General features: G+C 50.3%; 6 protein-coding genes across 6 annotated transcripts; 3 read left to right on the top strand and 3 right to left on the bottom strand.

Moving 5' to 3' along the window:
- Positions 1-386: 386 nt before the first annotated feature.
- GCG54_00006940 (uncharacterized protein) lies at positions 387-1,244 on the top strand (the record flags this gene model as incomplete). The annotated part of the gene is made up of 1 exon (XM_045406932.1): positions 387-1,244. The coding sequence occupies one exon, from the start codon at positions 387-389 to the stop codon at positions 1,242-1,244; it is 858 nt and encodes a 285-aa protein (XP_045267478.1).
- A 951-nt stretch (positions 1,245-2,195) lies between these two features.
- GCG54_00006941 (Palmitoyltransferase AKR1) lies at positions 2,196-8,310 on the top strand (the record flags this gene model as incomplete). The annotated part of the gene is made up of 7 exons (XM_045406933.1): positions 2,196-2,461; positions 2,518-3,796; positions 5,929-6,180; positions 6,259-7,068; positions 7,116-7,468; positions 7,519-7,631; positions 7,682-8,310. The coding sequence occupies 7 exons, from the start codon at positions 2,196-2,198 to the stop codon at positions 8,308-8,310; spliced, it is 3,702 nt and encodes a 1,233-aa protein (XP_045267479.1).
- GCG54_00006942 (uncharacterized protein) lies at positions 4,184-5,071 on the bottom strand (the record flags this gene model as incomplete). The annotated part of the gene is made up of 1 exon (XM_045406934.1): positions 4,184-5,071. One exon carries the CDS (start codon positions 5,069-5,071, stop codon positions 4,184-4,186), a length of 888 nt encoding a protein of 295 aa, XP_045267480.1.
- Positions 8,311-9,273: 963 nt separating the features above from the next.
- GCG54_00006943 (uncharacterized protein) lies at positions 9,274-13,290 on the bottom strand (the record flags this gene model as incomplete). The annotated part of the gene is made up of 8 exons (XM_045406935.1): positions 9,274-9,372; positions 9,420-11,001; positions 11,060-11,344; positions 11,396-11,507; positions 11,559-12,158; positions 12,212-12,610; positions 12,665-12,857; positions 13,009-13,290. The coding sequence occupies 8 exons, from the start codon at positions 13,288-13,290 to the stop codon at positions 9,274-9,276; spliced, it is 3,552 nt and encodes a 1,183-aa protein (XP_045267481.1).
- A 433-nt stretch (positions 13,291-13,723) lies between these two features.
- On the top strand, positions 13,724-16,708 carry GCG54_00006944 (DNA repair protein RAD5B; the record flags this gene model as incomplete). The annotated part of the gene is made up of 9 exons (XM_045406936.1): positions 13,724-13,801; positions 13,850-14,454; positions 14,633-14,838; positions 14,902-14,935; positions 14,986-15,993; positions 16,049-16,250; positions 16,285-16,446; positions 16,513-16,602; positions 16,664-16,708. The coding sequence occupies 9 exons, from the start codon at positions 13,724-13,726 to the stop codon at positions 16,706-16,708; spliced, it is 2,430 nt and encodes an 809-aa protein (XP_045267482.1).
- Positions 16,459-17,199, bottom strand: GCG54_00006945 (uncharacterized protein; the record flags this gene model as incomplete). The annotated part of the gene is made up of 3 exons (XM_045406937.1): positions 16,459-16,639; positions 16,859-17,007; positions 17,065-17,199. The coding sequence occupies 3 exons, from the start codon at positions 17,197-17,199 to the stop codon at positions 16,459-16,461; spliced, it is 465 nt and encodes a 154-aa protein (XP_045267483.1).
- Between the last annotated feature and the right edge of the window lie 4,108 nt (positions 17,200-21,307).

Here is a 21,307-nt window from a genome sequence, read left to right on the forward strand (position 1 = left end):
TGTTCTTTTAACCAGCGGATATATCCAGGTCTGACTGTTAGACGCATTCAATTTCACACTATTACAGCATATAAATAACACCTACCGCCAACCCTTCTTCAACCGAAGGATAATGAATTGTGACCAACGCCAAGAAACCCATCCAGTGCTTGCTGCTGTGCCGCCATAATACAGATACCACAAGACCGCGTTCCAACAGAGATCCTTGCCTGATGCTTGGTGTTTGCCAAGGGCATACTAATTGAAAGTTGGTATGCCGCCAACGTGTATGAATGAGCATGTCTCCTCATCCTCCTCATTCCATCTCCTCGGCTGTTCACCGGTCCGAAACATCGCCAGTGTTTGCTCATTCAATCAATCGCTCAACAGCTTCACGGGATACTACCATGCATCGCCGGCCGGTCGCGTATCCAGGCGGACCTACTCACCCCCCGGCCAATCCAACCCGTTGCGGTGTCGCTCGGGCGCATCCTCCTCCCGACCCCGACCACACGTCTCCCAACGCCCCGCGCTTCGAGATTGTCACAACGCATATTCACGTCTTCGGCTACCCTACAGACCAAGGTGACGGGGTGAACGTCGTAGCCCTCGAGGACGTCTCGGCGATCGATCTCGCCTTTCTCTCTCTCCCATACGAGCCTCTGAACAACTCAATATGGGAAGCCTCACACAAAGACCCGTTTTACCCTCGTCCGGCCGTTTACTTGCGTTTCAGCGACCCCGTGCGACTCCCAGACCAAGATGCCGAGAACAAGTTCTGCAGGCGTTTGCTCCGTCTCGGGGCGCGACGGTGGGAGTCTCTTGACCGATTCAGGTTCGTGCTAGGAGCTATCAACTACGACGATCTTGTCATCGACGAGATAGAGGGCGGGTTCGCCTCGGTGCCGACGTCTGAAGAGCGCCGCTGGGTGTCGGTGGCGTGGCCTGTTGGGGGCGGTGTCTGCATTGCTGAGATACCGCGGCGGCTGCCTGACTTTGGGGAGCATGAGGAGTTTTCTGCCAGGCAAAATCTGATCTTGGAGGGTAGGTCGATCTTGAGGATGGCGCGGAACATGGATGAGAAGGCGAGTATGTTGATGGAGACTTTTGAGGGGAAGATGTATGAGAATGTGGATGAAGTAGATAGTCGGGTCATTAGAATTTCGGATCTCAAAGAGTTCCAGAAGTCTTCCGCAGCTGGAGAGAAGGAAGTTGGTCATACGGGGTTGAGTGCATTGTCTCTTGACGATAGTTCGGCGAAGTGAAATCCTTACTGACTATTGCTGCATTCATTACGTCTTACACTCACTGAGCCATAAGTTGAGAATACCTAGGTAGTTAGTGAGCTAGAAGTCACTGTCTCTGACTCTTTGCCGTCTCTCCATCGTTGCCCTCTGAGTCCTCAAGGTGACTGTCCATTCTCCTTTACCTGCAGGTCCTGGTCGCTTATAGTTGTCTTGATACATTTTCCGAGGAACATCAAGTTCTGAACGGTAGCTTAAGGTCGTTGGCCTTGTTTCTCGTGTTGTCAACATTACGCCAAGTTTTGAGCCCAAGCGTTCAATGACTGAGACTCGTTCAAACGGCAGCGGGCCGGTCTTGAGACTGCGTGAGTCTGGACCCTCCGAAACTTGGACTGTAAAGTCTGAGCCAAGTTGACAACTGGGGAATTAACAAAAGTTGCCAGGATCATGACAGTCAAGAAAAAGCTCTCGCCCACGTGTCTCAGTTCAGTCGGCGACTCGGGGAACGCCGAGGGGGGCGTGGCTCGTCAAGGTAGCGGGCGATGAGGTAATGGGAACCCGCTGCTGCGCTCCCTTTGGAGGGGCAACGGTTCAGAAAAAATTCCTTTGCCCGCTAGGGGGTGGCGGCGGTGTGGAGTTTCGGTGCTGGGGCCCCTGTCTTGCGCCGGGCGTCAGCGCTGTTGCGCGCTGCACTGAAGCGGCAGGTGGCAGACTGGCCGCTGGTAGGCAGGTCGAGCCACGGCGGTTGAGGCAGGTGGGCGGATATCTTCGGCGTTGGCGGGGTCATTTTTCATTCTCGCACCATCCCACCACAAGGATTGCGTTTCTCTTTTTGGCTTCGTCAGACCTACGTCCGTGGGCTGAGAAAGTATTCTTCTTTTTCTTTTCTACCTCTCTCTCTCTGTTGCGACTTTCTCTCTTTCAAACCCCAAATAAACATTCCGAATACCCACGATCCCTCAATCCGCAATCATGGGCGACATCAAGTCCATCAACGCCACCAGAGTGGCCGTCACCGCCCAGTCGGCGACTGAGCTGATTGGCAACACGCCGCTCGTTCGTCTGAACAAGATCCCCCAGAGCTTGGGCATCGAGGCCGAGGTGTACGCCAAGGTCGAGCTCTTCAACGCCGGCGGCAGCGTCAAGGACAGAATAGCCCTGCGCATGATCGAGGAGGCCGAGAAGAGCGGCCGCATCAAGCCCGGCGACACACTCATCGAGCCCACCAGCGGCAACACGTACGTTTGCGCAGCATTGCCTCCCTTACCGACGAAGCTAACACATTCCTCTCCAGTGGTATCGGCCTGGCGCTCGTCGGCGCGATCAAGGGCTACAAGACCATCATCACCCTCCCCGAGAAGATGTCCGCCGAGAAAGTCTCCGTCCTCAAGGCCCTCGGCGCCACCATCATCCGCACCCCGACCCAGGCCGCCTGGGACAGCCCCGAGTCGCACATCGGCGTCGCCCGCCGCCTCGAGAAGGAGATCCCCAACGCCCACATCCTCGACCAGTACGGCAACCTCGACAACCCGCTCGCCCACGAGTACGGCACCGCCGAGGAGATCTGGAACCAGACCAACGGCGCCATCACCGCCGTCGTCGCTGGCGCCGGCACCGGCGGCACCATCACCGGCATCGCCCGCGGCCTCAAGAAGCACAACAAGAACATCAAGGTCGTCGCAGCAGACCCCCACGGCAGCATCCTCGCGCTCCCCGAGGCGCTCAACAAGGAGCACGAGAACGAGGGCTACAAGGTCGAGGGCATCGGCTACGACTTTATCCCCGATGTGCTGGACCGCGAGATCGTCGACAAGTGGTACAAGACCGAGGATCGCGAGTCGTTCCAGCTCGCGCGCCGCCTGATTGCCGAGGAGGGCCTGTTGGTTGGCGGCAGCTCCGGCTCAGCGATGGCGGCCATGGTCCGCGCCGTCAAGGACCTCGGCCTCGGCAAGGGCGACACCGTCGTCGTCGTGCTGCCCGACAGCATCCGCAGCTACCTCTCCAAGTTTGCCGACGACGACTGGCTGGCCGCGAACGACCTGCTTCCCGAGATCAACGGCCTCGAGACGCAGGCCTCGTCGAACAAGTCCGAGACGACGGACCCCTACCACGGCGCGACGATCCGCGCGCTGCGCCTGAAGCCCGTCATGTCCGTCTCCGCGTCCAGCCCCGTCTCCGAGGCGTCCGAGATCATGCGCGACAAGGGCTTCGACCAGCTCCCCGTGCTGTCTGCGAGCGGTAACAAGCTTGTTGGCCTGGTCACGCTCGGCAACCTGCTCAGCTACGTCTCCTCGGGCCGCGCGTCCGCGAGCAGCCCCGTCAGCGACGTCATGTTCGACTTTGGCCGTCTGGACGAGGTTGTCACGGATCCCAGACAGATCGCCGGCGGCGAGGCCAAGGAGAAGGGCAAGAAGCGCAAGTTTGTCGAGATCACGCTCGACACGCCGCTGTCGACGCTCAGCAAGTTCCTCGAGTGGAACAGTGCCGCGGTTGTTACCGAGAAGAGCGAGGGCAGCAAGGCGCTGTCGAAGCCTGTGGCGGTTGTTACCAAGGTTGACCTGCTCACCTGGGTTGTGAACAAGAAGGCGTAGATGTTATCTTTTTCCCCTTCATGATGATGAACTGGATTTGATAGAGTGGGGCAAAAGATACACGAGGAGGGATGATGGGATTTTGTTTTTATTAACGGCGTTTGGAAGCGAGCATCGCAGTGGCAGGGGCGAATCTTGGGTCGCATCAACTGACCCCGGTTTGGCAGCATTGGCTTGGAAGTCTCGGATGGGTAGACTCAACATCTACATAGAACAGGGCAGCCTGATCAATGGATAGAATAACAGAATGCGCATTTTTTGAACCCGGCCTTTTTTTGCTCCCCATCATGCTTGTCACATTTTTGAAAGACGTTGCTTTTGCTCAAATCATGTAATTGTATTATTATGTGCCTCTCTCGGCGATGATTATTATACCCGCTCGGCGATCCATGACCACCACTTATCGGCTCCGGGACCGCTTCCAGACACGTTGCCCGCAACAACGTCGACCTCAACATCGAACTCGCGCAGCTGGTCAAAGGTGAACTTCTCGGTGCCGTATGCGCCCAGCCAGTCGTCGTGCTCCTCAGAGCCAATGTCATCGATACCAACGCCAGAATCTAACAGGCCCTTGCTACGCGAAGCGCGGATGCGGGTGATCTCAGCCTCCAGACTCGTCTTGACCAGCGCGCCCGGCAGCGCAGTGAAGAGGTCGACCTTGTTCGCGGCCACCAGGACGGGGATCGGCGCAGGGGGCTTGGATGTCTTGCTCGAGGAGGCGCGCTTCTGCAGACCAAGCAGCACGTCGTAGAGGTAGCTGGCAGACGGGGCGAGGACGTCCTGCTCGCTGATGGCGGCGGCGTCGACCATGTAGACGATGGACTTGAGCTTGGACTTGTCGTTGGCACTGCCGGCGAGCTTCGCCATGGCGAAGTTGCGCAGCTTGCCGTAGCCGGGGGTGTCGACGAGGAGGAACTTTGTGTGGGTGCCGCTGGTGTCGTCGTGGTTGCGGAAGCTGGTCTTGGTCTTGCTGTCGCGGGAGGCCGTGAGCTCGACGGTCTTTGGGCGCTGGCTGGTGTGGGTCGCCGCGGGGATGTCGCCGCGCTCGAAGAGGGTGAGGAGGGCGGTCTTGCCCGCACCGGAGGGCCCGAGAAGGAGCACAGAGGGGAGGGTGGTGTAGGGCGTCGACTTGACGAGGATGAAGTGCAGCAGGATGGGGAAGAGGAGGACGATGGCGACGCCGATAAGGATGACGGGGGCGGAGGGCGTCATGATGTGTTCGAAGAACTCGACGAAGGAGCCCGTGTTGGCTGCCATGGTTGCGGTCGTTTGGCCTCTGGGGACAGGAGGCGTGGGATGGGGTCGTATCGAGTACGAGGCGCGCGAACGGCCGACTGTTGGGGGAAAATTGACGATGTTTTAGTCGTGGTCGTTGACAGATTTCCAGAAGGAATCGCGTGCCAATGCCATGCCGTCAGTGGAGTGGAAGGCGTCTGTCTGGTGGAGCTGTCTCTTTTCCCCTTTTGGGTTAGACCCGTTGAGCTGTCTTCTCCAGCCACACTTGCGCGCCTGAGGGACGAGGCTGAGGGTGGCCGAGGGACCCGACCAACCAGGGGCCTCATGCGTGACCGATGCCAAGCTTTGGGGCGCTGTCACCCTGCCATCCAATCACGGCTACGACGGCAGGTAACGGGTGGGTCGCCTCCTTTGTCAGCTCAGCCTCGCTAGTCCGATTTAGGGGGAGGGTCCCCGGCGATCTCCTTCTGACCTCTTTCTTAGTGGAAAGCGCCCCCAGTCTTCAACGCTGCTGCCGAGTGAAGTGCTGCTGGAGCTGACGACACGCAATTTCGTCCCCTTGGCTTCGGTGCCTTTTCCGCTCCGTCGTTTCTTTTCGCCTCGACCGTGTGCGTCTTGTGTTGTGTCTCTTTTTATTCCCACCTTCGAGACCCCTGGCCTTGTATCTTTTTTTTTACTACCGTCGTCGCCTGGACCATCAACCTTAACGAGCAATGCGACGCTAAGATCGATCCGAAAAGCTTCCGTCTGCCGCATAGATACCTGCCCCGTCCTCCCGTCGCATTAAACAGCGTCCACTCCTTCGATAATCTCCCCGTCCTTCCGAGCCCACAACCACACAATCGCGCCAAGCTTGGCCCCCGACCTCGATGGACAAGTCAACGACACCAGGAGGCGGCGCCGCAGCTGCCTCTGTCGCCCCGAACCAGCCCGCCAACAAGACCAGTGCCGTCGCGCCAACATTAAACAACGAGGTCGAGATGGGAAACATGGGCGGCGATGCGCCAAACGCGGAGAACGACATCATGCAGATTGCCAGAGTCGGAGACGTCCCAGCCATGGAGAAGCTCTTTGAGGCCGGCGAGTACGATGCGACTTTCTCAGACGACGAGGGCATCACCCCCCTCCATGTACGTTTCCATGCAGCCTCCCAGCGTCCACTCTTTGTACCACCTTTGACCGCATCACATGGCGCTAACGGCTCCTAGTGGGCAGCAATCAACAACCAGTATGCCATGTGCAAGTTTCTCATCGACAATGGCGCCGAGATCAACAGGAAGGGCGGAGAGTCAGTAGCCACTCCCCTCCAGTGGGCCGCCCAGAGATGTCACTACTACACCGTCAACCTCCTCCTCCAGCACGGCGCTGACCCCCTCATCACCGACGCCCAGGGCTACAACACCCTCCACATCTCGACTTTCAACGGCAACACCCTCCTGCTCGTCCTCCTTCTCCACCAGGGCATCCCCGTCGACGTCCTCGACAGCTACGGGCACACGGCCTTGATGTGGTCTGCCTACAAGGGCTTCCCGCAATGCGTCGACCTCTTCCTCCGCTGGGGCGCCAGCGTCCACACCACCGACGAACAGGGCTTTACCGCGCTGCATTGGGCACTCGTCAAGGGCTCGCCCGCGTGTATACAGAGACTGCTCGAGTACGGCGCCGACCGATTCGCGAAGACGCAGACTGGCAAGACGCCTGCCGTGACGGCGAAGGAGCTTAACACGACCAACGCGTGGCACCGCGCCTTGAAGGAGTGTGGGTACGACGAGGACGCGCAGCCGATCGAGCCGCATTTCCCTGGTGCGCGCTTCCTCCGCCAGGATAAGAGGGGATTCGTCACCAAGTTCCTGTTCCTCTGGCCGTTCGTGCTGGTGTGGTCTATCATCACCATACTGGGGAGCATGCCAGTGTATGCGGGCGTGTTCTTCGCGGTGATCGTGGGATACAGCATCCAATGGTGCGCGCAACAGGTCATTGAGTTTGCGCCGCCTGATATGAAGCACTTCCATAAGACTGTGAGTATCTTTGGTCTCTTATGCGAGATTAATGCTGACGATTGTAGCCCTGGTTGGCAGGTATCTTTGCCGCTTCCGTGTTCTGGACTGGCCTCAGATGGCTGACGACCGTCTTGCCTGGCACCACTGGATCTGCCGCCACTCAGTCGCACTGGTGGTTGAACTTGCTCTTTGGGACTTTCCTCGGCCTTACTGCCTACTTCTATGCCGCCGCTATGCGCTACGACCCCGGCTTCGTCCCCAAGATGAACGGCATCGCCGAGCAGAAGGCCGTCATTGATGAGCTGCTTAAGCTGTGGAAGTTTGACGAGTCCAACTTCTGTGTTACGTGCATGATCAGGACCCCTCTCCGCAGCAAGCACTGCAAGCGTTGCCAAAAGTGTGTCGCGAAGCACGACCAGTGAGTTTATCCAAACGTCTCATAGTAAAACTGCTTACTGACTTCCTTAGTCACTGCCCTTGGGTCTACAATTGTGTTGGCGTCAACAACCACCGCCACTTCTTCTTGTACCTCATCAGCTTGACTTTGGGCATCATCTCCTTTGACTTCCTTGTCTACTACTGTAAGTGGCTCATGCCTCACTCTCAGATCCGCCATCTAACTGTCGCTCAGACCTTTCCGACATCTCAGCCAAGGCTTCCGATAGCTGCAACTTCCTCAGCCCTGGTCTCTGCAAGGTCGTCAACGCCGATGGCTACACCGCGATCCTCACCGTCTGGGTCTCCCTCCAACTCACCTGGGTCGGCATGCTGCTCTTCGTTCAGTTCGTCCAAGTCTCCCGCGCGATGACTACCTACGAGAACATGTTCGGTATTCAGGACGGCTCTGTCACCTCCGCCTTCACCTCGACCGGCACTCCCCTCGACCCGAACCACCCTTCTCTTGCAACTCCCGAGACCCATGGCCATGGCCACGCCCACAAGCACAAGGGCGGTCGCCTCCAGCAGTGGGCCCGTCTTCTCGGCGTCGACCCATTCATCGAGACCATCCGCGGCCGTGGCGCCGCCACCGGCAACAAGCGCAGAAAGAAGAACCCCTACTCCAACGGCTGCATGGCCAACTGCCGCGACTTTTGGTGCGATCCCGCGCCTACATTTGGTCCTCGCGAGAACGGGTCGGCTATGCTGGCTGGCGAGCCTATCAACTACACGGCGATGTACGAGAGCCCTTCTCTCATGAACATGAGCCGCGGACGACGCAGAGCGGGTGGCTACGAGTCAGTCGCCGGCGAGGAGGTGTAATAGAATTGCTTGCTCGTTTTACAAAGATTGGCCAGCGCGCGAAACTTGAGTTCAGAGGGTGTGGATAAACAAATCCATTATTCCCATGGTTTGAGGGGGGTTTATATGGTGTTGAGAGTTCATTTTCAGAAGCGAGCCGGGACGAAAAGACGGATTGATGATGATCAAAGGAGAAGAGTGAGACAAATGTTCCCCACGAAAAAGAAAGAAGACGCGGCGTAATGGCACTGCTGCATGGCTCCTTTGCGAAATGTGTATTATTGGGTACATGTAGAAGGTATGACTTTGTTTTATTGTTCTCAGCTGTTATAGGTGTTGAAGGGCTTTCGACTTGTTTTCTGGTGGTGGTAGTGGTGGTCTGTAACGAGTCTCAGGCGATGGGGATTTCTAGTAAGGCTGAGAGGAAGGGGGGAAGGATACATGCGATTACGCCTTACAGATATGGGTTGGAGATGGATGGACCACTCACTGTATATCGCGGTGCGTGGTCTATGCATCTCTCTAACCCATATCTGTAAAGCGTAATCGTGTATATATCCTTTCCCCCCTTCTTCTGGGTTTTCATTTGGGGTTGAGAGGAGAGGTAATGATGGGGCGAGCAAAGATTTTAAATATATTGGGCTTTGCCTCAGTTCAAGCTTCGATGTCATGATGCATGATGTCTTTTTTCTTGGGATGCACCTATGCTGAGCGGATATAGGTCGATGTTGTAACCGCGATGGATTAGTCAAGACACGGGGTATTTGTTAACCAAAGTACGATGTCATGGCGGCATAGGATATGTGGTCCTTGGTCCCAGGTGCCCATGCAATTTCGAGGCTTTCTAGCTGAGCTATACTGTAATGACCGAGAGCTCCAAGTCCGAGGAACTGAACAATTGGCGAACAAGAAGGCCACCATGAATGAGCGACGATGACATGAACGAAACCAAAAGCCGTGCCCGCTTGGATAACAACCGCAAGTTCATTCCTCCTTCATCTCCCAGTCTTCGTGCACCAAGGAATCAAAGTCAAAACTGATTGGCATATCGCCTACAGTCAGGACCGATTTGGTTTGAGGTTCCTGTTCAGTCAACATCATTATTGAGACGGTTGATTCAAAGAACTCACCTCGCCTATTGCGTCTAGCAGCTTATCTGCAAACTTGGCAATGTCTGTGTAGGATCTTTCCCGTGCGAGACTGCTTATCTTTCTCAAGCCGGCTGCACGAATATTTGTCTTTCGATATGACAAGATCAATAGGGCAACATAGGGATGTCCATTCTTCATTGCTCTTTCAATTCTCATGGGCGATGAGATCGGAACTTGGCAACTTGCAAGCATGATTTTCAGCGTCGACGCCTGTCTTGTCCCCTGCTCAGTGTCCTGGGCATGTATAAACGACAGACATACCGTGATGTAATCGACGTCATCCCTAAGCTCAAATCCAGACTGGAGAAGACATTCCAATACAGAAGCGTGGCTGCGCTGACAAGCTACTAGTAACGGATCGATCAAGCCGTCTGGTGCGTGTTTCTCTCGAGTGAAATCGTGATAGCCCATGAGTAGCTGAACGATTTCTACTTTGCCTCTCATCACTGCTTTCATCAAAGCAATGTACATATCATCAACAGCGAACTCAGTCACTTGAGCTTGTGCCTTGAGAATCAACTCAGCTATTTTGACGTTTCCCGTCACACAGGCCTGAGCTAGTGGAGTATATGGAGACATCGCGTCAACCTTGGTGAACCTTTTTGATCTTGGTCGGTATGCTGCTGGCTTCCCAAGGGTTGCACCTCGTTGTATCAACAGTCTGCACATCTCGTAGTTGTTGCGATCCACGGCTATCCAGAGGGGAGTGACATAGCTGTCCTTTAGTGGATGATCGACAGCGTTTACGTCGACATCTTCGTCGAGAAGCTGTGTGACACGGACTATGTCGCCAGCTTTTACTGCCTGGAAGATATCTTCGGGTGTGGACGCCATATCAGTGTCCTGACGGGGGAATTGAAAGGTCGTTCCAGCTTCTGAATGATGCTCATTCACATGCTTGTCCCGCGAATCTCTTGATTCAAATCCGAAGGCGTGTGCAAAGCATTCCTCTTGATCACAGCGAAACGGTCGTTCGTGGCGGTTGATATGGTTTGCTCTCTCCTGCTTCGTCTCAAAGCCTTCAGAAAACATTAGGCATCTGGGCTTATGGCACTTGTAGCGAGATGCCGGGCCATAGAGACTATTCAAGACACCGTACTCATTGTCGGTGAGATCACTCAAATTCTCGATTTCTTTTCGGATCCAAAATGTTCGTTGGTCAATGTTGAGAAGCGAGGTCCTTTCGCTATCATCGGATGGGAGACTGTCCAGTATTGATTCTAACGACAGCTCAGTGTCATCTTTCTGTGTCATCTTGGATGAGATGACATACTCCTGCAGAAAGGATACGGCTGAATCCCTTGCCGTCTGGAGCTCTCGCACAACCTCGGGGATCTGTGTCTGTCTCGCTGGACTAGGGCTCATGAGGGCTTTGAGATGGTCATACCAGTGTGCAACAGCGTAATCTTGCAGCGAGTAGTATGCCTGCCTGGCATGCAACGACACTACATCCGAACAATTACTTTGTGCAAACGGCATCGAACGCAGATAATCGGAGCAGAACGTCAGGAGCCGAGCGTGCTCAAGGTAGTTGTCGATGAGCTTCTTCTCGATGAGGTATCTGATGTTGTGCTATTAGCACTGGTTACTGAAAGCTCAGAAGACTGTAAATATCATACCTTTGGGCCGTATGATGCACAATTCGAACGAGACTCTCTGGATCGCCAATTTGGCCATCGAATTGATGAATGTCTACAAGGGAGCCGCAAAGCTCTTTGGCATCAACTAGTAATCGTCTACCAGGACGGACAGTCGCTGTTTTGCTGTCTATACAGAAGAACGACTGTATCTCCCGCCATCTCAGATCTCGTCTTGCTGCAATGACCAAAGAAATGACCTTCTTGGCAGCATATACCTCTGAATCGTATTCTGCCTCAAAGATGGTGGCCGCTACTCTCTGATAGCTTATTCTGTTAGCTGTGCGAAAATGAAACTCATCTAACGAGGTCCCCTACGCAGTTTCGAGCTTGCTTGGAAACATTTCAGGCTTGATGGCCTCATTCAGTCCATCGAAGCTTACTTGGCGATAGAGATATTCGAGAACGACCCTAGCGTACAGGAACATCCCTGGTCGGCGTCAGCTGAGGTCGAGCTTAGAGCACACAATAATGCGATTACCTTGAGCTCCCTTTGTGACTAAAGATACGATGTGAGCCTCGGTGGCTTTATCTAGGCGGAATTTCTTCTGAATTTTTGAAGAATACTGCAAACAGTACTTTTCGATATCGACCTTGTGCTTTGAAGATTCCAACTGAATGTCAGGGAACGGCGCCAGGATCTTGTCCAGCACGCCGTTTCGTTGCCCGGAGAACATAATTCGTAGGCTCGTCTTGCCAGCATATCGTTCGTCTTTACGAAGCGAAAGGAGCCACTCCATTGCACGCTCAGCTTGTCCTCGTTCACACTCGTCCAGACCGTCCAGAATCAAGTACGATACTCGATACTCCTCAAGTGCTCTCTTAGTGAGCTTTTCGAGGCTCTCTCTGGAGCGAATATTAACATCGGCTTGTTTCGATAAATCTTCGAAAAATCCCTCCGATGACGTTGTATCCTGGTTGATAAGCTGGGTCAAGATAGCTCTTAGGGCACTTTCATGAGTGCTCCTATCCGGGACTCCGTGCTTGAAGTAGAAATAAGACACAGATGTTCGAAGAAGCTGGTTCGAGCTGCGAACTGCCAGGAGATTGCTGATAATCAAAGAGACGAGTGTTGACTTTCCTGTATTATCTTGTTAATTCGCATTTTACATCTTCGCCTGGTAGACCTCTCACCAGCTCCGGGTATACCGTTGAGGTACAGAACCGAATGATCAAGACTGATCGTGCTGGACCAAGACACGTATTCTGGCTCCCCAAATACCCATTTGCCGCTATCAACTTCTTCTCTTCTCTGACTTGCGGCTTGCTGATCGAGGTCATAGTCCGGTGCGCCGATCTTTTCCTTGATCAGTGCCATTCTGGACCGATGATTTTCGCGCGCACTCTTATCGGCAGCTCTTGTTTGCTCTTGGTATACGTCTCTCATCTCCCGTCGCATGACGTGGATTTGGTCAAGAGATGCTGAAACCTTTACGCTATCTAGTAGCTCTCGCCGTTTCTTCAGACTTTGCATGATCGGATCGAATTGCGTCTTAAAGGTGTTCCACGTGGCATTGAAGGCATTTTTCCAGGCTTTCCTAAGTCTCAGTATCTAGGTCTTCATTAAATATGAGAAAAAAACCCAACTTGAACGGGCAAAGACTTTGATTGCCTTTTCGTGAAACTTCAAGATGTCGGAGTAATAATCTTGCAAGATGTCCCTGAGGGGTTCGTGTTGTATGAACATGTCTTGGTAGAACAATAGACCAGGGATTACATCTCCAATGTCGGAATACACGTCAAGCAGCTTGTCAAAATTGTCAAGATGGGCTTTTGCGGTCTACTCATGCAGCGCTTAGTTGGACAACGATACGGTCGGCGTTGTTCCTCAATCAGATGCTTACCCCTAGTAGGAATTTCATTGGGCCCTAGTGTGTTTATCATCGGATCAGTCAAGAATAATTTCGAGGACCTGGGACCAGAAATCATACCCAGATAAAGCAAACGAGATCGTTCGCATTTACGAAAACCTCAATCACCTGCCCAAGCTGGGTCATGGCTTCGACGAACTTTTTAAGGCGCTGCAAGTTGCGGAGCGATCCTTTCTTCCCATGATCATCCTGGATGGTCTGGATTTCGTCTTTTAGGGAAGCCAGACTGTTGGTGTGCTTTGCGAACCTTTTCGCCAAGTCCGCAGGTATCGACTGCTTGAAATCGTCAGCGGCACGCTTGTAACCATCTTTCAGTTGCGAGTTCAGGCCATCTGATGCCATCTCATTTGTTTCGAAGTGTTCTCACCAACGTATGAATGCGAGAATATTGCGAAGGAGGCAAAGGACGGGTGGAATGGCACGGAGAAGATCAGTAATACTGTGGGCAGGCGATGGGGTATGAGTTCTCGTAAGGAGTCAGATGAGGTCAGCAGTGCTTAGGCTCCCATGCATGGAGCCCGCATGCGAACCATTTAAAAGTTCTGCCTTGTGGGACGCCTACAGCGTCGGCGGTTAGTCATGGGCGAATTATTGGTGGTGATGTTGAGAAAAGATTGCTGCGCCGCAGAGCCTGCCGCTGCGCGGTGCCAGCTGAACCAGGGTCTTTCACCCATCAGGCGACAGCCTAATACCAAGCCTGATTGCATGCACAGAACTATGGTGTCGAAGCCCTTCAACAGAATACTCTTTTGAGCTCTCGACGACTCAGCCCGCGATGCAAAGATCATTTGACGACGCATTTTCCTATGGGAACGTTGGCATAGGGTCGCAGGCTGAATGTTGCTTTGGCGCGGTAAGTCTCACCCTCAAATCATGGCATGTCAGGACTCATCAGTGATAGTTGTACGATGGCGCTGCGCTTCCCATTGTCGCCGGGAAATCCTCCGAGCAAACTGGCCGCGAAGTCCCCACCAGTCACGGCGACTTTGTTAGTTTTGACATACACAAAAAAGATACCCATCATGTTCTTCGCTGGCCACACAGTACAGATGACTTTGCCGTACTCGACCTGCAGTCCGGCAATCGACTGGAAGTGATCGAGCATCTCGAAACTATCAGGTTCGAAGCGATAGTGGAGGCGACGGCATTGCGCAAGCGTAAAAGGGGCACCAAGGCCAAATCTGCGCCTGTCAGTCTTTCGATCAATGTTTATGGAATGGAGCACATTGCAAACGAGCTTGGGCGCAAGCTGTCCACTGCATCAACATATTTGCAGCACCCAAAAGCTCTGTCACAAGACAAGAAATACGACAACCCGCATTTCTTCAAAGTTTTGGAAGAGGAAGATATGAAAGCTCTAGTCGGTATAACCAACGACTCACCCTCGGCACAACGTGCCAGAATCTCAGATGAAATCTCCAATATCCTTGAGTGTCTCGCAGAAGGGCCGGATGATGGGATTCTTGACTACAACAACCTGAAAGGACTCATTGCAAAGCTTAAGCCGTAAGTCACAGCGTGCCACATCTTCTTGTTCTTATTGTCCTTGACATGCGATAATAGGCACCAAGAGCAAGGTGTTCGCTTTATCATCCAACGAGAGGCCAGACATAAGCAAGAGCAAGCTGTGTCAAGGTGAGGACCATGCCAACAATGCTGGAGCGAATGCTTAATTGTGCGATAGTCATGAGCACGATGCGTGCTTTCCCGTGTGTTGCGGTGGCATAGTTGCGGATGTGATGGGCCTGGGAAAGACTCTGACTGTGCTCACATCCATTTTACAGTCGATCTCCCACGCTGAAATATTTGAGAGATTTGACCCTACAATTGGCATCTACGAGGGAAGTACTGTTCGAACGAGGGCAACTTTGGTTGTCGTCTCCTCTGCCCGTAAGCATACTGTCCGCCCCATCAAGTTCTTATAGGTCCGCGGAAGCTGATTGAACGGTGCAGAGCTACTAGAGAGCTGGCGGTCTGAGATTGAAAGGTACGCCGACAAGTTTCATACAGTCAGTTTTGAGATCTCACAAAAAGTAGACATTTCGAGCCGAAAGCGTTCGACACGAAAGTGTTTCATGGTCCAACCCGTCTTCAAGACCTCAGCGCTTTGGCATCAGCAAATATCGTCTTAACAACCTACGCTACGATTGTCGCTGAAGATAAGGGGAACAAGGTTTTGCAACGATTGAGTTGGTTTCGTATTGTTTTAGATGAAGGTAGGTCACTGATGCCGTGCTCGCCGATTTACACTGACTGGTTGACAAAAGCTCATTGGATTCGAAATGTGGCATCAAAACAATTCAAGTCGGTCGCTAATTTGGTGGCTCGAAATCGATGGTGCCTCACCGGAACCCCAATCCAGAACAAGCTCGACGACATTGCTACTCTAGCGGCGTTCTTGCAATTGCAACCGTTCCCGACCAAGACAGCGTTCCAAAAAGGGGTTTTGGACCCTCTATCACAGGGAGGTAAAGACTCCTCCAAACCACTTCGGTCGTGGCTCCGAGCAATCTGCATCCGAAGGACAGAACAGTTTCTTGAGTTACCCGACTCAACGCAAGAAACAATTCAAGTCACTATGTCTCAAGAAGAAAAGCAACTCTATGACCAGATTCTCCGACAAAGCAAACGCGAGATTGACGACGTAGTCAGTAAGGGCAAGAGCATCAAGAAGTACAACATCCTGTTCACTGCCATACTGAGAATGCGAATGCTCTGCAACAGTGGAACGTTCCCTAAACGAGCCAATTCACAGAAACTTCTGGGAAGTGACGAGGCAAGGGAGACAGGCTGCGAACAATGCGCTGCATTTAACGACGAAGACGCAGCGTTACTCTTGACAACATTTCAATTTTGCCCCCACTGTGGCCGATCCCTCCAGATTGGTAGCCCTGGCTCGCATCTCGGGTCCAACCGAGGCAGCAATTCACCGCTTCCCGGGTATTCTCCAGCACCAAGTGAGATGTTGTCATTTTCCACTGGTCATTCCTCAAAGCTGGCCGCAGTAATAGAAAGAATTCGCGCAAGTGGATTTGCATCTAAGCAGTGAGTGTCCCGAACCACTGCTAACGCCTCTTTCCCGATCTAACCAGTTAATAAGCATTGTGTTCTCCTACTGGACATCTACCCTGGATCTCCTTTCGAGCCTGCTTGACAATGCGGCGATGAGCCATGTGCAAGTGGACGGGCGAACTAGTTACACCGAAAGATCGCGACGGCTTGAAGTATTCCGAAAACATGATGACACGCCCGTGTTATTGATGTCCATTGAATCAGGATCATTGGGGTGGGTATTGAACGATGTCAGCCGCGCATCTTGATGACATCTACTGACAGCCCCACTCAAGTCTCAATCTCACGGCCGCAAACTTCGTTCACATAGTGGAGCCTCAGTGGAATCCTTCTGTAGAGGAGCAAGCTGTTGCACGAGCCTTGCGAATGGGCCAGACGCGGCAAGTCACTGTGATTCGGTACGTCGTGCAAAGTTCAGTTGAGCAGGTAAGAACACATTTATTCAAAGAATATGTCGATGGTCCAATTAAGAAAGAAGCTGACGCAGGATAGAATATCCTGCACCTTCAGAAGAAGAAGAGCAGCGCTGCCAAATTCGTGTTTAATCTTGATGCGGCAGACGAGCTGGACGGAAAGCTTGAGGTACGGCATCTTCAGGCCAACAGAATCTTTCTTGTCACTGACGACAACATTCTCATGATAGGATTTAAAGTTCGTGCTGGATTTGAAAGCTGCTTCAATTCAGTAATTGTAGAAAGAAGACCTCCGAGATTGAGACTGATAGGCATATTGCTCCAGGATCAGCATGATGGCAGTCATATCCAAAGCGAGTTTCATGAGCTTTACAGTGTGATTTCCACACTGTTACTCAAACGCAGGCTCTAGGTCTAGGACTTACTCGGAGAACCGAGCGTCGGTCTGCCTTTCCCTCAGATACTGTTTGAATTGATCCATCTTCATGTTGACAAACCTGTCTTTCTCCTTGACGGTTGCTTGATCCAGCATTGCGTCGCCCATGCCTTCTCTATGCAGCTTTTCCCAACATATCTCGTCAATTTCAGAGCAGTAACGTGATGCAAGATTGAACCAAAACCTCCCACTAACCCAAGACTCCCGCATTCTGAGTGAAAGACGGTCATTACCGGTCTGCATGCCACTCTGGGCCCCGGCCCGTTCAACAGCCCGGATGAACTGATCTTTTCTAGGGAAAGACAGGTTGAGAAACTCTTCCATGGTCATTGTTTTCGAGCAGAACTATCGGTCGGCGAAGCAAGAGCCACCAAGGCACATCGTACGTATATTGGGCCGGCAGTGCGTTTGTGAACTCAAAGTCGAGTACAGCAGTGATTGGCAACGTCTCTGGATCAACCAACATGTTGGATGGTCGCATGTCGTCGCAATAAATGCGGAAGGGTCCGGCTTCATCAATGACAACGTAGCTTGGGATGAGCTTTTCGAAGCAGCGACGAGCCACAAATTGCCTCCATGCGGTGTCTGCATCGGCCCCCGCTATATTTATTTGGGCGTCAAGGTGTGCCTGGAGCAGTCGCGCGCGCGCTGCAAAATAGTCTCTTGCTCGATCAAACCTCTCAATGAGATCGAAGTGGTTCTCTGGGCAGGTTCCAACGGTGACTGCATCGTTCATGTCGTATGTTAGAGGCCGTCCAGTCACACCCCATTGTCCATCCGGGGGGTGTCTTGAGAAATCGAGCCAATTTTCGAGAATTGAAGGTTGGAAATTTCCAGCAGGAACTTCGCAATCTGATCATAAATGATGTCCAGCTATCGGTTTTCGATGTTTGGATCCAGGATAAACTCCTCTACTCCATCCTCGGTCAGCTTCTGTAGAGACTCACTCAAGTCGCACCCTCTCATGCGATCCATGATGATGAATGGGCCAATTTGTCGTGGGCTTTACGCGGCAAGGCCCCAGGTGTGGATCGATGGAATGGGCATGGTAGTTTTCTCTCGGAGGAACTCCATCGTCATAACCTCGTTACACGCCTTACGCAAATGCTGATGTTGAAAGAACCCGCAAAACAGCCATCGTATTCTCCGTCGCCATTCCAACCAAGCTTGCTGTCAACAAAGGCCACAAATCCGCAAGCGAATGGAACACCGTGCGCACAAAGGCCGATCGGGCATCTTCGATATTCTTTTCCGCGATAAAGTCCCAAGGGGCTGTCAGCATCTTCTTCAATAGCGAAGAAGTGAGCAGAGCAAGAGTCGTTGGTGATTGGCCAGGTGTGTCATTAGAGCCCTGAGTAATCTTGTATGTATTTAGTGGTTTAGGATATTCAGGCGGCTCTTCTTTTTAATTATTTTGACCAGCACGTGAGCAGTACACAGGTCTTTCTGTCAGTCATCAGGAAAGGCGGTGAACACAACAAGCGTGGCACCGACACGAACATCAGCGCCAACAGTGGTACGTGGCGTCTTTCGCTTTACACCACTGAAAATCCCCCAACAAAGATGCCCGTTGGTCGACATTAGCACTGACTATGGTATTGGTCTATGATTATTAGGTAAGCTCCTTTACGTATCTTGGGACGGAATGAAGGCGTACGGTAACAGTCGATATTTTCCAAGAGGGATTCTGAGCGTAGTGAAGACTATGTGGTAGAAATGCTACACAGCTTCAGCCGTCAAGTCATTGAATACAGGAGATCAGAGAACTGATCTCCATCGAGAACTCTCAACCTACCAGAGTCCGTAAGCGAAGATGCGTCATAACATTCGCTCAATTCTTGGGCAAGCTGTTCGGCCCAAGCCGTCGTTGTAATATGCAATGCTTGGCACAGTGGGCTCTCTGGGCTTTCTGGGCTCTCGACCAAACCTTAAACATCCCGAGAGAACCGAGATCCGTGCGCTGCTCCAATTTACGAAGATCCGACAATAAACATCACTTGTTGCTGAGGTCTGGACTAATTTGTCCCAGTCTTGCCATGAAGTCAACATGCTCTTTACAAACATCAGAGCTAGTTTTCAAACGAATTGTTCTGTTGGTTTGCTACGATGATCGAACAGGCTTGGCGCAGGTTCTTCGGATCTGATCTCAACGGTGCAACTACCATCTCACTTTCTCATCACTACGCAGCATTTTCCACTTTAAACACACGCAGTGTTGTAGTCTCAACCAAGAAACACAATTGTTTAAAAGCGAAGATGTCACCGAAGTTACGACCTCGCGCAAAAAAAGGCCCACGCTAGTGTTGATCATAGTGGATAAGTGTCTGAACTTGCTACGGCGGACTCAACTGACAATCAAGGGCATCATTTTATGAATAATTCTTTTGTAAATACTTATATAACTAAAGGGAATATAAGGACCTTTTTTTTCCTCTACTCTAACTTAGGCTAGTCTCCTTAACTACTATATCCTTAGATAAGGGTAATAATAGTAATTAGCTCTTAGAGCTATTTACTATATTTCTTATTAAATATCTTATTAATCTCCCTTATATTATTTTTGTTTTTTAAGTTCTTAGTGATCTTTTTAAATCTCTACTTAACATAATAGAGAGCTTAGTTCTAAAGGTCTTCTAAGAGCTTAATATATATCGTGAGGAAGTATAGAGATACTATATTATTATTCTTAGCTATAAGGATATAATTAAGTTATTATTAAATATATAGTAAACTAATCTTTTTTAGATATTTAATATCGCTAGTAGTAAGGGCTATATCGATTAAGTAGGGGGTATATATAAGATTTATTTTAGAGGGCTTTAAATTTAGGCTATAGTATAATAGAGGGTTACTTCTACTTAGCTAGGTGGCTTAAAAATCCCCTTTATATACCTTATAGGTTAGCTATAGAGGTTATACTCCCTCTATATATTTCCCCGTCAGAGTTATATGGCAGTTAATAAGGTGCGCCTCTAGGCGGCAAACTGCGAAGAAGAAAAGTTAGAAGGGAAGAAAGATAATTAAGGGCATCCCTGCGAACCTTAATTACTATTGACTTCGCCTCCTGTCGCAGAAGTGGACTCCTCTCCCTGCCCCCGCGTAATGTCTGTGACCACACTACCTTCAGTTCTTCCATCGCCTCTTGATATCGTTTCGGTTATAATTGGGGACTGTCTATCGCCTCTCTTCACGTAGCTCCCGCCGCAGCGAACTAATGTGGGTACGTCACCTGGCTCTGAGGAATAGCGATAACCAACAGGGTTTGCAATCATTTGGACTGGAAGCCTGTGACTATCTACGAAGCATCTTCGAATGATGCGACATCTAGTTAACTTAATATTGGAAATGAAGGATTGAAAAGGTTGGATGTAGGTTAACAATTGGGGAATTATTCGTCCTTCGGCTATGTTTGTTCAATACGACAGGTAGCTCGCCAAGATCCTAATTACCCTGCTAGGCACCTTTTGGCCCCGTAAGGGTCCTCTGCCGGATGAACTGAGACCGTAGGAACCGTTCACACTGATTATTCTATCCTGTTAACCCTAGGTCGATCCAGCATGCTATTTCTGGAGTCACTACAGTTGTTATTGTTATTGTTGTTGTTCTATTTTTTAATATCAGAGCTAAGCTTAGATCGCTCCCTAGGGTATATATTATATAGGGTAAGTCTATATATTTATAAATCTACTATATACTATTCCTATTCCTCAAATTAAGTATCCTCTAGTTAATTACCTCCTATATATAGTATTTCTAAGCCTAAAGGTTACCTTTTATTACTAAAAAATAGTATAAATATCCCTTATTTCTAGTTTATATTACTTAGTTAAAGCTAATATTATAAAGGTTTAAGTTTTACTATATTAAGGCTAGTATTATTATAAAATCTAAATAAGAAGTTTCTAATTAATAGTTAAAATTAAAGTTTAAGCTATTTATAAGCTCCTAAAGAAATAAAATTATTTATAACTTACTATATTTTATTAAGAAAACTAAGATTTTTTTAGAAAAATTAATAAATTAATTTTTATATTTTCTTATAATAATTTAAATTATTTAAGCTAAAAAATTAAAATAAAATAAAATATAATAAAGTTTAAAAAAGTTATTAACTAAAAGGTCTATATAAATAGATTATTTAGTAGTTTTAATTACTAAAAAAACCTATAATTTCTTTAAATTTCTTAAACTACTTTAAATTACTAATTATAGATCTCTAATAATACTTAAGGTCCTTAAATAAAGATAAACCTAGTTTATTATTAATTAATAACTAAAACTACTAAAATTTCTTTAAGTAAATTAAATAATAGAATATTATATATATAGAGGATTTCTATTTTCTATATTTATATTTTTAAGTACTTTATTACTTCTAAGTAAAATATTTATAGTATATCTTAAAATCACTATACCTTAAATAAGTAGTAATTAAGTA

The sequence above is a fragment of the Colletotrichum gloeosporioides genome (genome assembly GCF_011800055.1).
Source record: "Colletotrichum gloeosporioides strain Lc1 chromosome Unknown consensus_22, whole genome shotgun sequence".
NCBI lineage: Eukaryota > Fungi > Ascomycota > Sordariomycetes > Glomerellales > Glomerellaceae > Colletotrichum > Colletotrichum gloeosporioides.